General features: G+C 46.7%; 1 protein-coding gene across 1 annotated transcript in view; it reads right to left on the minus strand.

Annotated features, from left to right (window-relative positions):
- Positions 1-13510, minus strand: part of LOC149337733 (putative sodium-dependent multivitamin transporter) — a 188487-nt gene extending 174977 nt beyond the window's left edge. Inside the window, exons 1-2 of the mRNA XM_089553492.1 lie at positions 13360-13510; positions 1900-2344 (exon numbers count right to left, since the gene is read on the minus strand). Of these exons, the coding sequence (XP_089409618.1) occupies positions 1900-2271 (372 nt within the window). The 5' untranslated portion in view covers positions 2272-2344; positions 13360-13510. The remainder of the gene's footprint in view (positions 1-1899; positions 2345-13359) is intronic.
- Between the last annotated feature and the right edge of the window lie 10495 nt (positions 13511-24005).

Below are 24005 nucleotides of genomic sequence, written 5' to 3' on the forward strand. Positions count from 1 at the left end.
TCGCGCTGATTCAAATATCGTGTACCATAAACAAGGCAGCTTGCTTGTATGGGAACAGTAAATAATGTTTGCGTGAGAAGCGGGTATAAAAGAAAACGGTTAAAAACAAACACGTCAAACTTTCATACTGAAACTTGAAAAAAAACCACCTAGGCGCAAATAATTTCACAAGGACAAAAAAGAGACGAGGAGACAACGGACAGGCGCCTAGGTTATTATTTGCGCCTAGGTGTTTTTTTTTCCAAGTTTCTAGATGCAAAACCAACTAGCCCGTCAGCATGCCTTACTGAACGTCAAACTTTCAGGGCAATATTGCATTTCCGTTCCGTAATCAAAGTGACCGACTATAACAAAAGATCTCAAATGCTTCATATGCTGTGTTTGTTATCTTGAGGACCGCAATTAACTTCAAATAAGTACATAGCTTAATGTTACTAATTTTGTACTTTTGAAAAATCGCGATTGCATATAATGCTCTCTTCTTTGCTTTTTTTTTGCTAAATGCTTACATTCACTCTGCCGTGTCAGTACTGGTGCCTGATTGGGCTGCACGTTTCTGTTGGGAGAGGGGCCTAGTCAGGTGATCCCTGTTATCACCTTTTGCCTCTGCCCCTGGACAATGCTTCTCTAATGTGTAAAGCACAATAAACAAACAAACATTTTAGCGAAACTTTGCCCGTTTCAGTGCACGACGTCAGAAAAATTACGGTCTTCCACATAACACTTCCAATACTACTAGTGTATGTGAACAGGCAAATTTTTGCGCAGCATCCTCACATCGTCCTCCTGCGATTATAACCACTAACCTATCAAATACTTGTGATATATGCTGTTTACAGTGATAGCCTCACTCCTGTCATATTTTCTATTGTGTTGCGAACTGTAGCGCTACTGGTCTTTTTCTTTTCACTTTGTAATCCCATGTGCCTTCTGTGAACATTGAACTAAAGAGCTTGTTGAGTTTTAAGGAATGTAACCACCCTTCTGCCTTTGATGTGTGACCCGGGGTGAGGCCTCGTCAGGAAGAATACCAGCAGCTTCTTCCTTTTGTCTCATCTCGTGGGCATGTACTGTGCATACAAGTTCATGTCTGAATAAAATGATTGATTGATTGATTGATTGATTGATTGATTGATTGCTACGGCGTCTCTCATAGCCTTAGTCGCTTTGGGACGTTAAACCCCATAAACCAACCAACCATTGATTGATTGATTGATTGATTGATTGATTGATTGATTGATTGATTGATTGGTTTCGACGATATCTCGTTATGGTTTCCCACAATCGCTGCGGACGCACTTTTGATGACAAATCACCGCCGACGTAGCCTAGTAATGCTTTCGCATTGAAATAACTAAGATAAACTTCATATTGTCTTGTTCTACAAAGGCTAACTGGAATCTTTTTGTAACGGACCATTCAGCCAACCAATGATGAACGCTTTGCACGCACGAAGTCAAGTCCTTCCTTAAAACTTTCTGTTGGGCGAGTTGGTAGCTCATCTTGATGTAGAAGGGTTTATAGCGCAAACAAAGACACGGACAAGAGAGAAGAAACACTAGCGCTTGTGTATGTGTTTCGTCTTTTTTGCCCGTGTCTTTGTTTGCGCTATAAACCCTTCTACACAAAGACAAGTCCTCTTGTCGAAACGTTAGCAAGCACCCTGAAGCTTCCCCCTCTCTATCTACGTGCCCTCTCACTGCCATGGACACCAGTCACGGTATTGTTACGCTGCAAAATCTCGTTCAGTGTGCTTCCATGCCAAGCTATTGCAATCGTTTTCGACGGTAACTTTATGTGCGGTCGTCTTAAAACAATTGTGCCCATATTTCCGCCATCTAAGGCAATCTACCTGCAAAGTACTTTGAGATACTTCGCAGAGGAGGATCTTACACTCACCTGAAATACCGAGGTCACCTTCAGGCGGTATAAAACCGGAAGGAAGAAGCACACGATGCAAGGCGTCGTCATCACCATGGCGGCCACGTGCCAGGCGAAGTGGAAGCCGTAAGCGTACTGGTGAGCCGACAAGCTCACCACGCCCACCCCCGAGGCAACGGTCGCCAATAGAGACACGGCGAGCGACCATCCCGGCAGGCTTCGGCTTCCGAGGAACACTTCCTCCTGCTGCCGTCCTTGGGTGGCGGACGTGAAACAGTGGCTCGCTCTCCTTCTTCCGCGGGTCCTCCGCACCGAGTAGAAGAGACCCAGGGCCAGGCTGGACGATGTGAGCACGCAGAAGGCTACGTAGTCTAACGGGTGGAGGGCCATTGGACTGGAGGAGAGCGTACTGCTGAGGCTATCAAGGAGTGGCCAAGTCGTCTGTCCTGGGCCGCTCGCGCCACTGCAGTGTGAAAGGCATGACTCGTGATAGAAACAATGCGATAGATTGAAACAGATGTCATGGGAAGAATAAGACGGGAGGAGACCGACGTTCACTAATCTTTATTAAATGTGCACTAAAGTAGAGTCCGAGGTCGTCTTTTTACCGCGGGAGAACGATCTACATGATCCTAGAATTCTTAGAAGCTTCGAATCATTCTCCCATGCAGCCGATTTCTCTGTTAAATAGAGTTAAACGTCCCGATTCTCGTCTTCTTTTTTTTAACTATTCTCTGAAACTAGGAGGAGTCAACCAGCGGGAAGAGTGCCTTTCAGCCAGTAGCGTGGCACTTGCCGCTCTGACTTAGGCAGAGTGATACGTAAAGCAAAGAGCTATTACACGCGTATCTTTATTTCCGTGCGCCTAATTTGCGGCTATGTTGTCTGCGACTGAAACTATTTATTCGCACAAACCTATAAAACAAGATAAAATAAAAGTGAAGGGGCCGCGCGACTGGCTGAAAGGTACTCCACGCGTTGGTTGGCCCTCCTCTACTTTTCAGTTCGAAAAGAGAGCGGGAGGCGGGACGTTTATTTCGATTCAATATGATAATAGGCTGCACAGGGCAATTATTAGAAGTATCTGAGGATGCTCGGAGCGTGCAGGTCGAGTTCCCGTGTTAAACAAACAAGCTTACAATCCTCTCTGTTCACCTTTAGGAGGAAAGTAGGATTTGGACATGAAAACACAACGCTAAAAGAACGAAAGGACAAGAGCCTGTGTGAAGAAACCGGCGGTCAAAACGGCTGGCGACCAAGGCTGTGCACTGATCCAAAGGAAAGAGTCCTATCTTTCTTTTATTTCTTTTTGGATGCGTGGACAAGTTTAAGGGCCATAAGTTTTGATCGCTGGTGTCTTTTTGGGTTCTTGTCTTTGCGTTATTTCATCGTTTCTTCACTGCGTATAAATCCTGCTTTCTCTTTAATAAAAGTTACTAATCACTGCTCGACCTGTCTCATTCTTCCTTTCACATCCGTGAAATACTTTCGCCAAGAAAGAAAGATCGAAATACGCTCAGCTCTTCTGCAGCTTGAGCGATACATCGTTCCTTGCAACCTCACGGGAAAAATCACATATTACAGCAAAAATTCTTCACCAGCTTCGTAATACGGAAACAAAAGCTATTACCTTCACTTCCTGTTAGAAAAGAAAATTGCCCTGTTGGGCCCAAGCCCGAATGATCAGGTCGAACGAGAAATTCTACACGAGAATGGGACAGCTGCGGCACTGTTGCCTGTGTCCGGCGCCAGGGTCAGGTGCTATGTCCCCGTCAGTTACTGACCCCTTTTTTGCCCCGCAGGAGGTTGAAGTGTCTGGGATTTCCCTTTGATGAGGCGTGTTCGAAAATTGGCATTAGAGCCACTCCATCGGCGCTGGCACTTCATCGATATTCATCGCGGTCCTGCCGTCTGCTAACATGGCATGCAGCGACTGCAACGGTGAAGTGGTGGTGCAGGTTTCGGGCAGAACGAGGAGAATTGTTTTTACCTCTTAAGATTTGGCAAAGCGGAATATCTTTCTGTTGCTGCTAATTCTTAATTTTTCTATCTTCTTGATTTCCGTGAAAGCACCAAGATGCTTTGGATGCTCATCTTGCTGTTGGTTTCGAGGTCTGTGCCTCGTACAGCATTGATTCATACCTTGATCAGCCTTCAATGCACCAGCCTTTCCGATTAACCCTTTCCAATTATGCCACAGAGAAAGTAGTCCGAATATTTTCCTCCTAGCGCTTTTTCATCTTTAGGCAGGCAGTGACCCAGAAGTTTGGATTGCACATGTAAGCAAATAAACTACGTTAAAGGTGCCACGAAGCACTGAGACGGTTTCGAGTCGCACTTAGCTTGATGGAACGTAACTAGACTAAAATTACATAGCAAAAGTGGAAGAGCGAACAGGACGGTGCGGTCATCTTCGTTATCGTGCCGAAAAGCCCTAAGAACACATGGCTTCCTTGATGCCCATTATGATCTATTTGACATAAAACGTTCTGGAGACACTCCAGCTCATTGTCAACGGTATGTCGCTATCGCATTATTGGCTCCTTTCGCGGGCCGAGGTCCTGCATTCATGTCACCTCAAAGATGTGGTTACTGCTTGCTTTAATTGTTTCATGATTTGTGTTTTGTATTTCTCTTTTCCTGGTTCTTTTTTCTTTTCAGCACCAGACCCTTTTGCGCCTTTTGCGACAGGTCGCATTAGGGCGGGGCCTAAAAAAGTGCGTACAGTTGTTCAAAGAAACGGAAAACGCCCCCGGCACTTTCATCGGCGGTGCTTTCATTCAGACCGAGAAGCGACAATTTACCACTGCTGATTCACTAGGAGGAGTAGCTTCGTATTTTCGATTAGTAGTTGTTAATTGTTGCAGAGATATTTGTTTTTTTATTTCAAGCAGCATAATGTACGTACTACAGTAAATGAGTATTTACAATGCAAGACTGATGGCACTTATTTAAATATATCATTCGTTTCGCGAGTGCGATTGCGGTTTAAGCCGTGAAGAAAATTGCGCTTGACATGTCGGGGTCTGAAACATATTGTCGACAAATCATTAGCGTTATTCCTTAATGCTTGTATGAACGCTATCATGTATGTTTTGTGACTGCTTAGCGTATGAGGCAACTATTTATGGGCACTAGCATGCCTTATGGCCTCGTCCAGGGCTGTTTCCAGCCGCATCGATGGTTGAAGCATGGGAACGACAACACGAAAGTGTTTAATGTTCAGCTGTATGTATATAAAAGTCGACACATTGCTTTAAATCCTCTTTGGCTCGTGCGGACACTGTTGTGTGGCGCTAACGTGCATTAAAACGCCTTGAAGGGTCATGTAGCCGCGAGCGCAAGCGCTGCCAAGGCCATCTCGTCGCAGCGGGCAACGTCTGCTTCGTCGTCTGTTCACGACGGTGCAAAGTAAGTTCGCATGGCCAGCGGCAGCGCGGCTCAGCAGACGGTAGCCACAGTGCTGTGCTTTTCGGCAGCCGGTAATGCGGCCGAAAAGATTCGTAGGGCAAGGAAAATGGGTCGCGATATACGCGGACATGGCACTCTTCTTCGCGGCTTAGAAACCAGGCAAGGAGAGTGGGATCCATGGCGTCTAGTATCAATTTCCTGGCGCGTCGTCCGCGCCATAGAGTTTTTTTACTATTACCCAGAGGGAAAGCTGGCGCCCCTTCTATGGGAGTTTGCGTGGAGCCCCCTCAAAACCACTTCAGCCACCATGGGCGCTCAAAGCATCATGGGCCGTTGAGCTCGCGACTGCAGAACTACAACTTGTGGCCAAAAAATAATGCAAGAATAAACGTTGTTCGATAATAAAGAATGTCCTAAAATTCAATACCCTGTCTAATGATTGCAACAAATGAGCAGAAAAGCATGAAAATGCAAAGTTTGCCCAAAATAAGAGATGGCTCGCTCTCCTATTGGCCAAGTATTGAACACTACAAAAACTTAACATTTCGTAATTAACAGGCGCATTTTTTAAAGGAAATATGTTTTCAGAAAAATATTGTTGCTTAAACACTTTAAAAGGTTTTTTTTTTTTGAAACAGCGCAACAAAGACGGGACGTGGAAACTGAGGGGTAAAGACAAACAGCGCCTGTTTGTCTTTACCCCTCAGTTTCCACGTCCCGTCTTTGTTGCGCTGTTTCAAAAATGAATACGTACCAACTTACCCAAATTTCTGCTTTACTTTAAAAGTTTTTTTTAATAGAATTTCGGGTAAAGAAACCTTTGATAGGCGACCTGTGTTGTTACGGTTTCGCTACTATGGATTTTGCACACTGCGTTCGCGCCAAACTCGTTTGCGCACACACGAACAGCGTTTTATGAATGAGAAATCTTAGTATTCACCCCCCATGTTACCGAAAAAATCCGACTGCCCCTCACCAAGTAGCTCACCGGCCCATGATGCTTTGAGCGTCCATGGTGGCTGAAGTGCAGCGCACCGCCAGTTTTCCCTCTAGGGAATAGTGAGAAACTCTATGGCCCGCGCGAACCGCTTCCACGCATTCCGTTGCTCGACAAAGCATAGTAAATGGAGGCAACATCACGATGACGTAGCAGGAAGGCGGATCCGCTGTCGTCACACCTCCGTCACCGCGGCTCGAGTCAATCAGCGAAGAGCGAAGTGGACATGTCGCAAAATGCGACATCAGTAGAATACCACCTTTGTTCATAAACAATAATAATGAGCGCTGCTGTTGAGTTCTGTTATTATAATCTGTGTTCGAATAATCTTTGCATATATTTGCGTTACATATTAAACGATCTCACTGACATATATATTTGTAGGTTGGGAAAGTACATCCACTGTTTAAATCGAGCAACAATTCGCTATCTACTTAGCTACCACTGTTATTCACTAGCAAGCGTGTGAATTATCGGAGCGTAAAGAAATTTGGTGTAAGACTATTCGCACTGGACGGCTGTGGTGGGCAGGCATTACTCTCAGCCTCAGCAGCTGCCAACGGCAACAGTGGAGCATGAAACAGGGCCCTGCCCACGACCGTATAACACTGTGGGCTCTGTGTTTCGTGTTTTTTCATTTTATTTTTTTTATATTTTTTATTTGAACACAGAAATGAATACAAGCAAACTATGTACAATGGTACTGGACCCATAGCCAAGGCTAGTGTCGGGTCCAACACAATGACACAATGATAAATTGCAAAAATGCAGCAGGTGGAGAGAACACTTCTCACATAAATAATTTCAAAATATTAAGATCACAAGCTACATAGCTCATATATACACTTGTTATCATGTACACATTTTTTGTACGCAATAACCTTAAATATTAACAATTTTACAGTCATTTGGGTACAGAATTTACAGCTAAACCGGCGGAAACTTACAGATTGAGCAAAAATATTTTAAGAGATTGTGAAAAATTAATTTTTATTTTAACATCATTAGGGATGCCATTCCTTATTTGTGCGCCGTTGAATTCAATCAACCTTTTTTCGTAAGTATTGTGGCATATTGGTAGGTTAAATGATTTGCACTTGCAGCTCTAGTGTCCCTTTTAGGAGTTATAAAGATACTGTGATGAAACGGGTAATTTAATTGCGGTATTTTATGAATTGCCTGTGCTGTTTTTAACGTGTAGATAGAATGTAAAGATAAATATGTGCCGACTGAAATAGTGGCCTGCTTGGGTAAGTGTAGTTTGAGTATGTGATAATTCTTAGAACTCTCTTTTGTAATCTGACTATGGGTTTAAGATATGTAGGGTACGTGTTGCCCCAAGATTCTATGCAGTAACTTAACTGACTGTGTATAAAAGCAAAATATCGTATACGGAGAACAGAGAATTCAAAACATTCTCGCGCTTTCAGGAGAATATGGCATCCATACGCAAGTTTTGAACAAACTTGTTTTGTGTGATTTCTCCAGTGCATATCAGAATCGAAATGCACACCTAGGTATTTAAAACTTGTTACATGTTGTAAGGGCTCATTATTTACATGCAAGGTGATAGCAATGTAGTTTAAACTTTTTCCCCTGGAGCTAAACACTGTGTAACAAACACTGTGTAACACTGTGTTTGTTGGTACGTTTAGCTCAGAAGCTCTTTAAACTGTAACTGAGCGCTTAATCTCCCAAATTTCATTTCTACCTCCCGTGTGCCTCCACGCTCCTTCGTATCAGCCATTTTACATGTATACATTAGCCGTGTTTGCGGGTGACAATATAAAACACACTGTAGGAACACAGATGCGTCTTAATTGACAACATGACATTTTTACTGTGTAGCGACGAAAGAGACCGAATCACATTTGTAATTCGAATGAAATGACGTCGAATCCTCTAATGTGAGAGGGGTATAGCAAAACACATGGATCATCGTTGCAAAGTCGTAGTTGAGTTATACAACATGTCTTACGAGCCTATTCCTCATTCATGGAACATAAGTGGGAGCACCTTCCTATAGATATGTCCGCTGTTGGTTATTACAGGTTTAGAACGTCGTTTCGTAACATTAACGTACTATGTCTGTTTTATGGCGTAATCTATTTGTAGTATATATTTTGGTCCCTGTAAATGTATTGCGTTTCTTAAACTGCAAACGACATTTCACAACACACTGCACAACTGTTATTTTCTTCTTTTAACGACTTCTAGGGGCGAATATAAAACAGCTTAAAAGAAGCTGTGCAGGGACAAGTAAGAATCCGGGAGGAGGCCACGGCTGAGAGAGCGTTTATCCAACATTAACGTGGCTGTAAGCGAACCACTCGATTAGTGCAGCCGGCTTAATGGGGGCAGTAAGCATACAGTACATTTGCTCGATGATGATCAGTTCATTGGAAAAGGAAAGGAGGCAAGGTTGAAATATCTTCACTGGTGCAAGTACGTTTTGATTTTAGCTTGACGACGTGAGACCAAAGCATATCATTCACCCTGAAGCGTTCTCCGGGCCTTTTCCTCCGAAGTGAACTAACTTTTGAAAAAGGCTAATGCATTTGACCACGAAAAATATTTTTTATTTACAGAACATTTAGCAAATGTTCTAATTTTCTCCTAGTTGCATTTGTCAGTCAGGTATCCATGTAAACTGATAAAATTTTACTCGAGAAGGCCTTTATTTTAATGTCGCGAAAACTGAAACCATCGCCAGAAGCAACACGACAAAGCCTTCTTCCTTTCGGCCAATATGAAAGTGTCGGCTGAGTCCTTAAAGTAGCTTGCAACTGTACGCAACGTGGAATCATCGTCTTTCGTTTCTTTGTAACTGTGGCGCATAGTATTCACACCTTCCCAAGGACTTTCCCTTTTTGCACTTTGTAAGCAAGGCTGAGGCGTAGAAAAACCTTAGGCTTTCTCACTTGCACTTCAAAGCTAAACGGCGCTCGTCGTGTGCACTTGTCTTTTTAGCGCCCCGTTCTTTGCCCAGCTTTTATGGTTACAGAATTTCATACCTCACCGCACTCTTCGGGTCTTCTGTAGGGCTTACAGCTAGGGAGATATTGCCAAACATGATTTCTTGAGGGCACTGAATGCATCGAGCATCACAATGCTTAGCCCTCAACAAGACTGCTCTGAGTCCTAAAACTGCAACAGTACCCACCGCCGACGGAAACTGCGTCCATTCTTCAACGTGTACAATATTGCCAACGGGGGTGGGGGCGGGGGGGGGGGGGGGGGCGGGGGGGGGGGGGGCTACCACAGCCCTGGAGGCAGAAATACAGCGAAAAGCTTCCAAAATAACCCCTTCTACGGGCTGACTTACGCCTGCCAAGAACCAAACAGTTCAGCGACGGCGATAGCAGCGAACTTTGTCGGTCTTCGTCCAAGAAGATAATTACCGCCGCTCACAGCCACGGCAATTTAAAGCGACAAAGAATTCTCGAGCAAAGGGGCGGGAACAACCTACTAATATCTCAAATAGTACAGAAGCAGTTGGACACGGCTGCCAACATTCCTAACAAGTCAGGTGGAATCTCGTGTAAGAAACAAAATAATAAAGCCGCGTATCGGCGGCATGGAGCATAAACAACCATTACAAACTTTGAACCATTATGCTATTATCCACACTTCCTTTTGTCATTACAGCCCAGTCATGCTCGACATAAAATGCCACGATGGCCTGCAGGACGGCAGTTGCCTTGCCAACAACGGCCAATTAGGCAGCCTGGCTTTACGGCCGCTCTACTCGACTGTATAATCTAGGCAAACGTAAATTCCCACCTCACTTCTCATCTCCGAAAAAGCGCATCCGACTCATATCTTTCACCAGCAGGAAGTATAGTAAGCAGACAGTACAATCCTCGCACTATGCCAGAGCAACCACGCACGTATCTATACAATTTCAGACATAGCCCGGATTGTGCCAAAGAACAAGCTGCCTTAGCAGAACAAATCAGAATCAGAGAGGTTTATCGTGTGGAGTTCTCATTTGCTTCCCATTAGCTTTCGCTACTGAGGGAACTCTCCCGCACAACACCTAGATATTGCGCAGCAAAAAGCGGGAGCGTCTGCGCGTCCGCGAAGCGTCAGAATTTTTCTGGTACGACTGCGACATTCTTATGATTGTCGAGCCACAAGTACAACTGCCGATATAGCGATGATTTACACTCTTATGCTCGCAGCACGAGCCCCAACTATAACTGGAGTACTTTCCCAGTGCCTCTCTCAGGTTCGCGGCCTGTGCCACAGCGTGAACTGTACTATTTGCATGGGCGGAGAAGTAGAGGTGATTCCACAAGTGCTGACGTCAGGATATGTTGCGAGCTGGTTCGAAAACTCAATCGAGTACCGAGGTGAGGTGCCAGTAATGTGTTAATTCTCCAAATGTCCACTGTCCTTTTGTTGTGACCCAGCTTGCGACCCGCCGTTTGAACAGCCGACGACCCAGAAGAAGGATACCGCGTTGAGGAAGCGCCTGCGGGATTTTCTGACGCTTCGTGGGGTGGGGATGACCTTCCCGGACGCTTGGGAACAGAGACCGACGACGGACGGAACCAAGGGCGCCCGATCGCGGGACGGGACTAAAGGGACGGGGCCATCAAGGGATTACCCGTTTCCGTCAGGAGCTGGCCCCACCGTGGAGAGCTCGCCTCAGTTGTGGCCCGTGTCGTCGCAAGGGCCGCATGTGTTTTCGGTGTTGCACCTGTAGTGCACCAACTAATGTTGGCGCACCACAGGAATTGGCAGCGGACTTGCAATTTCTCTTCTCCGAATTTCTGCTCTCCTCTCCACGGCAAGCGCTCTATGCTCTGAGGTAATAAAGCTGGCTGACAGATTGAACCACGTGGCCGAAACGATCAAAACATTTTGGAAGGAATGCATTCCTTGGATAATTTTTTTTTCGTTGTGGCCCGCCGAATTAATTGGAGGCTTTCGATTTGGTTTATGACGCAACCCGGACTAGCTGCACTGCATGGACCAAATGGTAATGGTACTAGTTGGCGACACACAGACTTCTCACAATTTTTGCCATTCATTCATTCATTCATTCATTCATTCATTCATTCATTCATTCATTCATTCATTCATTCATTCGTTCGTTCGTTCGTTCGTTCGTTCATTCACTCATTCATTCATTCATTCATTAATGCATTCATTCATTCATTCATTCATTCATTCTGAATTTATTTCAGACAACGGAGAGGTTGTCCAGGGTGACGTGGCAAAAGGCATACATTGCCTGACGAGGCCACGCCACCCGGATGACAGGCGGCACCACAGGCTACAAAAACCAAGAAAGAGCATTACATAATAGAACACACATTCAATATTTTTTACACAATACATAAGACATCCTTACAAAACACAGGCTTTCGGCGGAAAACCAAACAGCATACTTTAACCACAATTCGACCATAACAATATTTACAAAACATACACAAGTGATAGTGGTGGTAACAGTCTTTTGGCATTGCCATTTTGTGGATTTAATATTTTTTTGAATTTCGTCATAACTTCGACATTAAATCAATAAAGAAAACCTAATCCGCGTATGGCGCTTCCCCTAAATGCACTGCACTGGCAATAAAAAAAAACCTTGAGTGACTGGAGCTACACTTGCGCTGCTCCACCTTCGGCCCCAACCCTTTCCTGCCTACCACACTCCAACTGAGGCTTTTTGCTCTTGCTGTATTGCTGTTAGGCAGGAAGTTTATGAAGTCTCCGTGCCTAGGTAGAAAATGGCGCTGCCGTGTTTTCAGGAGTACCTTCTTTTTTTTCTGAGTAAAACAATTTATAGCTACAACTTATAGTTAAGGGCACTGTGACTTGGAAAGAATCCATTACTAACAAGTAATTACAGACGGTACAATAGGGAGTAAAGAGCACATGAGCAAAAAAATGAAAGTGTTTGGCAAAACTGGGGTTACAGAGACGATGGACGTCAGATACCATGTATTATTCCCTGAGCGCAGTTACCTCAGAATACCGGACAAAATGGCATTTTTCGTTTATTGTTTACGGGGGTTTGACGTCCCAAAGTGACTCAGGCTATGAGGCACGCCGTAGTGAAGGGCTCCGGTAATTTCGACCACCTGGGGTTCTTTATTGTGCACTGACATCGCACAGTACACGGGCCTCTAGAATAGAAATTCGACCACCGCGGCCGGGATCGAACCCGCGCCTTTCGGGTCAGCAGCCGAGTGCCACAACCACTGAGACACCACGGCAGCTAAAATGACATTTTTAATCACAAGGCTGTCATAGTGCTGATAAAGGGAAACATTTATGTGGCTCGTAAAGCCTTTAATGATTTGGGCTAGCACTATAAGGTGCAACTTACTGGCATTTGAATAATGCAGGGTCGCGGTTCACCTAAGAAGAGTGCAGAAAGCCACCAGCCAAGGTGTTCCAACGCGCAGCTATCCTTATAGGTTAGATAGAAATTTCGGCAGTTGCATGAGTTTTGTTTTCTCATTATCGACACCCACTAATAAAGTTTACAGTCTAAAAGAAGGTAGCTCCCCTGGAACTCAAACTTTCGTTAAGGCTAGCTCTCAAGAAATATAAGTCGCACTTAATAATATGTCACACTGAGCAGTGTCGTTAGTGCGATTAACGATGGATCATCGGGAGAAGGAAAACAATGGAGGAGGACAAATAACAGGCTTGAGAATGTAGTTCTGCGAAGAGAATTACCGCATGAGGGCTCTTAGTGCTGCCTGGTGTAGAAAAATATGTACACTTTTTCAAACGCTTTGCCCTTTTGTCATTCATCCCTATCTAACGTAGAAGAACTTCTTGCTGGGCGAGTTGGTGCATAGCTTTCTTGGGATGGCGTTGCGCACACGAACAAACATACACAGGAAGGAGCAGAAGACAGAAAGAGCGCAAGAGCGCTCTTTCTGTCTTCTGCCTCTTCCTGTGTATGTTTGTTCGTGTGCGCAATGCCATCCCAAGAAATCGCTATATAACTCACGAAATTGATGTAGTTTGTGCGGTCAGCATAAAAATGAGCCGCTCATCACAAAGCAGAAGTTACGGACTAAAAGCAATAAAATCATGCGCACCTTGGTTTTCCTTCCGCGGGTGAGCGCCTGGAGTGGATCTGCGCACTGCGCTTGTTGTGTGGCGCGTCGGCCTCTCAGCAACCTACGCAACCTTCGCTCTTCGCTGCCACACGCGTTCTCACAGCGTCCCAACTGCGCCGGAAATTCGGTGTTTTCGCTTCATTCATGCGCGTCACAGCAACGAATGAAGCCATGTGAGCCACGGCAAACTGCGCAGACGCACCTTGCGGCTGGTTTCAGAACCAAGGGTAAACTGGTAAACGGCAGCTGCGGGCAAAAACAGTGAAATCACACGAGCGTATAATGGTGCCACAGCTGTTCTGGCTACATGCTGAAAACGCAGAAAGAAGCATGGAAGCTACCAAACTACATACAGTGCACGTTCCTGTTTTCCATGTTTTAGAGAAAACCGAGTGCTCTTAATTTTTTTGCAGTTTAGAGCTTTATAAAGTTCATTTTAGAAGGGTAGGTAGTTTTTTTGCCAATCCACTCATATAAGGGAAAGGACAGACCTCATCTAGCCCGCACATACAAAGCCTAGTATGCATTTTTTGAATCCTCGGAGCAAACTACTTCCTCTTCATCGCCATGATACTCTCTGTCTCTCACCTTTAAATGTATTTCAATACCTCTTTATTCAATTCAGCGTTTAAAATTTGACTAAAGTAGAGACTGTGTACGCCCCACATCTAGCATTCGTGGCTGCCATGTTTCTCAAAGAATATGAATAGAATCTATTATTCGCCTGTCTCGCATACAACAACACCGAATACAAAATACCGAAGGCGAAAAATGTTTCTGGATAACAAGAACATCAATATAACACAGCAGAGGGTTAGTCATAAATGGGAGTTCGCAAAGATTGTCACCTTTCTGAACAATTTTGTTACACGTATATTCTATTTGACTTTCTTCGTATTGCTTAATTTTTCTGTCTCCTATACTGGATTTCATATAGTTTTGAACAAGACAAAAATCGCTGAGTACGTGCGCTTAACGAGAAAGAGAATAAAATACTGAAGCCAGACGTATTTCGATGCCGTTCCTCTCTCTTTCCACGTGCACGACCTCATGGAGAGTGTTCTGTTCGAAAAGGTGCTGCCTGTGGCGCTCGCTCAAGGCCTAGCCAGGACAGATATTTACGACGGGTGTCTTCTGTTGTCTAGGAGCACGGTGGTAACTTCTAGTCTATTAGTGAACAGAACTGATTCTTGCACCACGACCTATGGACTTTCGGTCCGTTCACCTATAACGGTTGGCAACCATCGCAATTATTCGGTCAGAATTTGGCTTTTATTTTCCGACTATGCTATCCAATGGCCACGTAGCGTTGGCCTCGTGACAGAACACAACCTAATCTTTAATGGATTCTGGCGCATTCCACTGCTGTGTAGCTGTGTAGGTGTGTCATATGAAAATGTGAACCAGTAGGTTTCTCACAAAGCAGAAAAGAAAGTACAGCCTACGACGGATCTCTGATATGTAATCGCGGACCGAACAAAATGGACTGCGCCTCGGCTCTCAGTCTTGTGACGCGCTACATGGCGAATATTAATGGATATTTGATGCATATGCAAATAAAGTTTATATGTTCTTTTGCATCTAGAGGCAACAAACATTTCCATCCCGGTTACGCCACGCGACAAAAAGAGTTTGAGCGCGGAAGCGTGGTTCATATTATTATTCTGCCCATCACAATGGAAGGCAGCCATGAAGGCTTTTGAGGAGCATAGAAACAACACTTTTGGATTTATAAGTAAAGAGCCTCCAGGGTTTAGGCGTTTAAGTTCACGAAAGAACCAGAGGGCGATCAAAGCACTTTTATTGCGAAAGCAATACTGCTAGCACTTTTCTGCCGTCGGTGGAGGTCGTTCCTTCGCTCCGGCGCAGCTGCGGCGCACGACCACGTGACAGCGTGACGTCACGACCAGAGGAGAGCAGGGGCCCCAACTCTTCTCTTCGGCCGTAGTCGTTCCTTCGCTTGGCGCGGCGGCTACCACGTGACGGCCTCTTCGGCCCGCCGCGTGAGGGCGCTCGCTAGGAGAGGATACACGGAGCGCCGCAGGCGCGCTCCGCTTAGTCATGTCTGAGGAGTTGTACAAGGCGTCACTGGAGCGACGTGCTGCGCGCAAACGCCGGCGCCGTGCCGAGGAGACAGATGAAAAAAGGCAAGAGCGGTTGGCTAAGCAACGCGCCTATGCCGCAGAATGGCGAGCCCGGCGGCGTTCTACAAGTTCAGTGAGCGAGAGTAGTTTCATGGACTCTCTGAATGCCGAAGAATCGTCTATGAGTAGTGCAGAGCGATATAATTACCACAGAAGAAAGCGCCGCGTAGAAGACCCACCGAACCGGAGAGAAGAACGGCTTGCTAAAAGCCAAGCGCAGCCAGGGAGCTATTGCTTTCGCAGTCACTCAGGCTTTACCAGAGCTAAGCCACCGCTAATTTTTTCTTGTTCAGTTTGCTATTTCTTTGGTTATTACCTGACGGGCCTGTCGCCGTACATACAGGCATATAACACCCATCACTCCCGTTGCCAGCAGTAAGGGTTGCGCTTAAGCTCGAAATGTTATAACCGCTCAATATGACCTTGCACAGACATCTGCACAATGTGTATGTCAATAAGCCGTGGTACGGATTCACACAAATTTTCACGCACATAATGATCATCGACATTATGCGCAGCGCTCCCACATCGCCAGACACAATGCTGGCCCAGAACCGTTATGAGGCAATGACGCACACTGGATACATTGTTTAGGAGCAGAAACAAAAATCTCTGTGGATTGAGAACAAGAACATTATTCAGGATTCCTGTAGGAACACTCATAAAAGAGGACCCTTCCTCAGCATCACTCCTCGATAACCAACTCAGCTGCGCCGTGAAGGAACAGATGAAGGATGAAGAGAAATAGATGCTGTAGTGGAGGGCTACAAAGAAGAAAATGGGCAGCAAAGAGAACTAAACACTGGAGGGGACTGTGAAGCTCCGCCTTAAGGGTATGAAGCGATAGCGTATTTGGTTAATTCCCAAATGCAGAAGGTCGTTTTCTACTATGCATTCATAGATCCCTGGGGGTCCTCCTACCCCTCCTGGCACAGTGATGCAGAGGTTAAGCAATCGCCACTACCCTGCGATGGCAGGTGCTCCCAGCGGTGGGTCTCGTGCGGGCTAGGTTGCTATTCCCAACCGAACAATCATTAATTGTCATCTGCCACGATGGGGAGTTTGCTCACAATCAGGTGGGCAGGTTGTTATGTCGCTGCAAGGTCATGTGACCTAGAGGGCTCACCTGCCTAGGATCCTAGGCTGCTCTCTGGCCACCACCTGCCCGAGTCATGCTCGGGAGTTTTCGCTCACAATGCCGATGCCTTCAGCCGACAGCGGATGTCTGGCCAACGGGATCTTCAGCACTATCGCGTACAGCACTATCGCGTACAGCACTATATCATAAAGTGGAGGACAAAGGAATAACTTAGACCACCTGGGGATCTTCAACGCGCACTGAGTTCGCACAGCATACAGGCTACTTTCACGCATCTCTTGAACGGCGGCGTTCTGCCGTGGTAGAAAGGCCGGACGTCTTCTCGACTAATGGCGACTCACCCACCGGCGGTACGGTGAGAGTAACTGCGCTTTGAAAGTTAGTGTATACGCGCGCGCTTGCCTTGATGCGAACTAACAGACTCGGCGTGCCTGTAAAGAGGGCAGGTTTAACACCACCCCGTGTCGTATTTCAGATGCTTCGAAGAACCGCTTGACGCCCAACTCATGAAACAACTGAGTTCGCACCACTACCCTCCGTGGTGGCTCAGCGGTAAGGACGCTCATCTAACTGAGCCGGAGTTCGAACCCGACCGCGGCGACCGCGTTTCGATGGAGGCGTAACCCAAAAGGCGCCCGTGTGGTGTGCGATGTCAGATGTCATTGTGGGAGTGAAAAAAACCGATTCGCTCAGTACTGTTGTCTTCAATGGGTTTCTAAAACAAACCAGTTTTGTTTTTTGTTGGTTTACCAAAAGACCATTCATGGAGAACCAGTTCATTGCGATACAGATATTTGCTTGCAGTAAAGCAGCAGCACTTTTGTAGGAAATATGCTTCGTAAGTAAAACCGTATCGTCGGCGTACTGAAAGACCAAGGCATTTGTTACTGCTGAGGCGAAGTCATTGATAAATAAATTGAAAAGCAATGGTGAGAGGATAGACCCTTGAGGAACGCCAGCCCCCAACATCTGACGGCTGCTAACGGCTGTGGTGTAATCAAGGGCTACGACTTGTGAGCGATCTTCTAAATAACTTCTCAATAGGTCGTGAAATGGTCCCCTAAATCCAAACAGGTATAATTTTTGCAACAAAATTTTATGGTTTACTTTGTCAAATGCCTTGGCGATATCTAGAAACAAGCCACATGCAAATTGATTGTGATCAAATGTTGTATACAATTCATGTGCAAATTCTTCGAGAAGTGAAAGCGTTCCACGACCTTCGATGAAACCAAACTGGCGGTCAGACAGAATAGAAAACTTTTTCACAAAAGGTGTCATGCACTCTAGAATAATTTTCTCTAAAATTTGGGAAATTACTGGCGAAACAGATATTGGCCTATATTTCTCAAGGTTCTCTCTCTTGCCACCTTTGTGTATTGGTCTCACAATCGCTGTTTTTAACGTGTTCGGTATTGCGGCAGTCTCTAAGAATCCGTTAAGGATAAAAAGAAGGATATTCTCAAGATTTCCATAATTTCTCTGAAGTAGAGACGCTGCGATGCCATCAAGACCAGTTGGTTTGTTGGCAGCTAGTTTAAATTGCTCACGGTAATACTGCCGTTTAGCGGAACGAATAAGCGCAACAGCTCTATTTCTTGCGGCTCTGTAGTCGATGCGCAGTTCATGATTTTGAGGGGCGCGTTTACACCGCTTCCATAACCAATCCCTGTATAAAATTGCCTTCATAATGGCTGCAGTAAACCAGCTATGATTACGTCTTTGGTTTTTGCGGATGACCCGCTTCGAATCTTGTTCAAACATCTTTAATTGTTGGCAGAATAAAGAATAAACTAAATCGGGGGGATTAGACCTACATAATGCTGACCAGTCAAAGTTCCTAATTAGATTGTCTAATTAGCATTGATCGACTATAGTCACGCGCAAGTCATTTTGAGCGACGTTAGAAGATGACGGCCCTAGAGCATTGCAATTATTACGGTCAAGGAATCGGCAAACGGTGAAGTAATGATCGGCTAGACGTTGAGTGATGACCGCTGAAAAAAGATTGCAGTCTGGAGCACCTATATCTGTGTGATGTAGACAAGACTGAACTAATCTACCGCCAAGCACTTCCTCGCGAGATGGTGCTATGATGATAAAATTTTCTATGCCACAAGCTGAAAGAATGGCTAGGTAATCTACCACAACACTTTTCGTGGGACATAATGTATCAATGTGCAAGTCACCTGCTATGCAAAATTGATCTATTGTACTATTGTCCTGTAAGATATTTTCCAATTCCAGTAGGAAACGACTGATACTGTTTGATGGTGGTCGGCAAATTGCCAGCAACATTAATGACATCAGCTTGGAGCAAAGTTCCAACGGTAGGCATTCTGCATGTGCAAATGATATATCTATCCTAGATACAGCAAACGTGTCTCGGGCAAAAACAGCAATACCACCTCCTTTGCGTGAAGAGCGAGTTGCGAACGTTGGTCGATAACCGTTTAGCATAAAGAAATCTAGGCAAGAATCAGGAACATTGATATATCTAGCACAAATATATCTACAGCAGCAATTATTCTGCGATTTTTCTGAACTCGTCCCAGTATTTCCGCAAACTTCGGATATTGACATTAATCAGAGTAAATTCTGTGTCCGAGTTTGGCACAAAGCCCTTTTTAAATGATTCAATTCCGGAAAACTTAGAGTAGCTGATGGAGCGCTGTTCATTTTATTTGTGCTAAGTCTGATTCACATGTCACACGGATAAGAGGAGCTTTTTCCTCTTTCTTGGCAAAGATTTTGCCTCCTCTTGCACAAAAAAATTTAAACTGCTTTTCTTTTCCTGCCTTCCTGGCCTTCCAGAATAAGTCACGGTTCATTTCTGTTAAGTTGTCATTGAAATATATTGTCACCGACAAACGGTTGAAGAAACAGACCAGGTTCTAAGTAGACGAGGTGGGCGTGCCAGCCAGCAGGCAGCTCGAGCGAGGAAGACGTTCTTCGAGCACCTCGAGTGCCCAAGGCTTGGCAAATCCCAGCTTAAACAGTTCGGCCGCGGTACGGTGCCACTGAATGGTTCGTACGGTGGCATTGCTCCCCCTCTCTGAAGGGCACCGACTCGGTGCCGCGGCAGTGGGCAGCACGAAGATAATGGACGCCGCATGTGTCCGGCGGCAGCTGTAGACACGCCTGAAGCGCTAGCGGGCGTGGTAAGGCTTCATCCGGGCGACATGGATGACTTCGGAGGTCGGCCGTCTGGAGGAGCGAACTGTTCCTAGGGGAAGAACTTCGTAGTTCACCTCACTGACTTTGCGGAGTACCTCGTAGGGGCCGAAATATCTGCGCAGAAGCTTTTCGGAGCGTCCACGCATGCGGATTGGGCTCCAAACCCAGACTTGTTCGCCGGGCTGGTAACTAACAGCTCTGTGGCGGAGGTTATAGCGGCGAGCGTCGTGGGTTTGCTGGTGCCGGATGCGCTGTCGAGCGAGTTGGCGGGCGGCCTCGGCGTGACGAACGAAGTGGTCAGCACCCACAACAGTTGAGGGAGTACTGCTCGGAAGCAACATTGCGTCCAGCATGGTGGTGGCTTCGCGACCATGCACTAAACGAAATGGAGTGAAGCGCGTCGTTTCTTGCAGAGCAGTATTATAGGCGAATGTTACGTAAGGAAGTATGGCGTCCCAGTTCCGGTCGTCTGCGTCAACATACATGGAGATCATGTCGGCGATCGTCTTGTTGAGCCGTTTGTTGAGTCCGTTCGTTTGAGGGTGGTAAGCGGTTGTTTTGCGGTGACAGGTGCCGCTAAGGCGCATAACCTCCTGCGTAAGGGCCGAGGTGAACGCTGTTCCCCTGTCAGTTACAACGATGGTCTGTGCACCGTGACGAAGCACAATGTTTTGAACGAAAAAGTTCGCAATTTCGTCAGCGGTACCACGAGGGAGAGCTTTAGTTTCACAGTACCGGGTGAGGTAGTCGGTGGCGACCACAATGTAGCGGTTACCCAGCGAGGACTGTGGAAATGGGCCGAGTAAGTCCATACCAACTTGGTGGAAGGGGGCTTGTGGCGGATCAATAGGCTGCAGTAGTCCGGCTGGCTTTGTCGGTGGCGTCTTGCGACGTTGGCACTCGCGACAAGTTCTGACGTAACGCTGTACAACTGCAGCAACCCTGGTCCAGTAGTACTTCTGGCGTATCCGCGCCAAAGTGCGGGAAAAACCCAGGTGACCAGAAGATGGGTCATCATGGCACGCCTGCAGGACTTCGTCGCGCAAGGCCGCGGGTACGACGAGCAGATAGACAGCTTCTGTCGGGTGGTAGTTTTTCTTATACAGAACGCCATCGCGCAAACAGAACGATGACAGTCCACGTGAGAAGATTCGCGGTGGAGACTCAGCACTTCGTTCAAGATACTCAATGAGAGGCCGTAGTTCAGTGTCGTCTCTTTGGTGTTGATCGAGGACGGACGTGGAGATGGCGCCGAGAATAACAAAATCGGTGTCGGGATCAGCTTCGTTGTCCTCAACAGGAGCACGAGACAGACAGTCGGCATCACTGTGCTTCCTGCCGGACTTATAGACGATGGTGACGTCGAATTCTTGAAGGCGAAGGCTCCAGCGTGCAAGCCGCCCCGAGGGATCTTTGAGGTTCGCCAGCCAGCACAGCGAATGGTGATCACTGACGACTCTAAAGGGCGGCCGTATAAGTACGGGCGAAATTTGGTCACTGCCCACACAATTGCCAGGCATTCCTTTTCAGTGGTGGAATAGTTCGCTTCCGAGCGTGACAAGGTGCGGCTTGCGTATGCGATTACGCGTTCGAGACCATCCTGCCACTGCACAAGGACCGCACCGAGGCCGATGTTGCTGGCGTCTGTGTGCAGTTCAGTGTCGGCTGACTCGTCGAAGTGGCCAAGGATGGGCGTACTTTGCAGACGAGTGCGGAGGTCTTCGAAGGCCTGTTGTTACTCCTGGCCCCAGAAGAACGGTTCGGCATCTTTCGTGAGGCGGATGAGGGGCTCAGAAATCTGGGAGAAGTTCCGCACAAAACGCCGATAATAGGCGCAGAGGCCCAGAAAGCGGCGCACACTTCGCTTATCGGTTGGCATGGGAAAAGCAGCGACGGCGGCAGTCTCATCGGGATCAGGGCTTACTCCCTTAGCGCTCACGATGTGGCCCAGGAACTTCAACTCCTGGAAAGCGAAGTGACAATTTTCGGGCTTGAGGGAAAGACCGGCCGAACGAATTGCGGCGAACACGGCTCGCAGGCGCCTCAGGTGCTCTTCGAACGTAGCGGAGAAGATGACAACGTCATCCAGGTACACGAGGCAGGACTGCCATTTTAGGCCGGCAAGCACGGTGTCCATCATCCGCTGGAAGGTGGCAGGAGCCGAGCACAGTCCGAAAGGGAGCACCCGGAATTCGTACAGGCCATCCGGTGTAATAAAGGCGGTCTTTTCTCGGTCGCGCTCATCCACCTCCATCTTCCAATAGCCACTACGTAAATCTAGTGACGAGAAATACGTGACGTGGCGTAGCCGGTCCAGGGAGTCATCAATCCGCGGCAGAGGATAAACGTCCTTTTTGGTGACTGTTTAGACGCCTGTAATCAACACAGAACCGTAGGGTTCCATCCTTCTTTGCCACAAGAACAACAGGAGATGCCCACGGGCTCGTCGACGGCTGTATCACGTCGTCCTGGAGCATTTCTTGAACTTGGCCTAGTGGTTTGAGCGCCCGTCTCGGCTGCGGGAGGTGGGTGGTTCGAAACCAACCCACCGCCGGGCACCCACCGGTCAAAAGGGTACAAGCGTCCCCCGGCCTGGCGCTCGGCTTCCTTTAAGGCCGTTGTACGATCGTTTTTGGGCGGATCCGCCAGCGAGCGAACCGCTCGCTTTCGGCCTTCGCTCGGGCGTGGGGCGGAATGGGTGTTGTACGATCATTTTGGAGCTGGCGGACGAGGCGGATGGTTTAAAGCGTTCCGATTGGCGCGCCCGGGATTGCCGTCTGTCCAATAGCATGCTCCTGTTGGCAACCTAGACGGCGCGAAAACGTGGTCTTTTTTTGCTCCTCGGCGACCGGCACTTAGGCTGAACTTCGGCATAGCCATGGCGTGGTTTTTGAAGTTCTTGCTCTTGTACGCGTCTCTCGTCAGCTACCAGATGAGTAGCTCGGCTGTAGAGGTTTTGACTGCTTACATGGGCAACACAAACAGGGTGAACTGGCCATTAGTCGCGCAGTTCGTCGCTGCCGACGCAGTCATTCAGCAGCAGCGTAAGCGCAGGCGCAAGCCTATACGACGTTGCGTAGGGTTCTCTGTGCTGCTGAATGATAGCAGTGATGTCGGCTGAATATGACTGTTATTATTTTCAACTGGTAACCGTCTGTGCAATCAAACACATGCTTTTAGTGAGTTTCCATTGTTTGCAGAAGCAAACCGACATCCTGAGTGGAGTACTTTAACACAGACGTTGGCTGCCTACCTACAACATAACTGTAAGTAAAAAAATAATGGTGCATTTCATGACAATGGTTTGCTGGATTTGAGGATGGTGACCTTGTGGAACACACATCAAACATCTGAACAAGATGAAATTGCTGTGACTGAAATTTTATGATTCTGGTTCACATACCGCGTAACTCATGTATAGTAGGATAAAACTTAAAAGAAACAGCAGTTGTTAGCACTCGGTCATGGCCCGAGGCATCCTGTATTACTCCACTAACCAATAACAGTAAACAAAATAAGTTGTTCGATGTTTGACTTTATTAATCTATCCAGGAATCAGAATTCTACAGCTTATCATTTTTTCTTGTAATAAGCTTCTTATGGTAGTATACAATAACAGTTTTAACAGCGGACTACTTTTTTTGGCGCGGAAGAATTCTGTGCGGCGGTCCAGATGGCAGAGCTTCACTGCAGACTTAAATTGAATCTGACTATAGTGTTCGGTGATAACATGTTCTGACAGCCAAAAACCAAAACTGAACATTGGTTGTTGGCTGAGCTTAGATGCCAATTCAATGCAAACAAAAATATTTGTTGTAGGAATAGATACGCATAGTTAACATGAAACAAAAAGAGACAACCCGCAACAAACACCTCACTGATACTGCCAAATGTCCAAAGCGATATCACGAACAGTGCATGCTGGACTGTCCTACACAAGAGGTGACGTAGAGCAGATGCCTCTGTGTGCTCTTAGATAAAAGGGAATAGTACCGAGGCTTAGTCCATGCTACTGCTTCTGACGTCAAGGTGACCTTGACAAGATTGGTTGTTGGATCTGTAGAGAGGGCATCTGCTGCTGCTGATGTGGACTGCTTGTCCACAGCCTTTAACAATGCTCTGTCATAGCACGTTGAAGAACCCCAGGTGGTCGATTCCGGAGCCCTCCACTACGGCGTCTCTCATAGCCTTAGTCGCTTTGGGAC

This window comes from Amblyomma mixtum, chromosome 7, assembly GCF_055824585.1.
Source record: "Amblyomma mixtum isolate Tamu chromosome 7, ASM5582458v1, whole genome shotgun sequence".
Lineage (NCBI taxonomy): Eukaryota > Metazoa > Arthropoda > Arachnida > Ixodida > Ixodidae > Amblyomma > Amblyomma mixtum.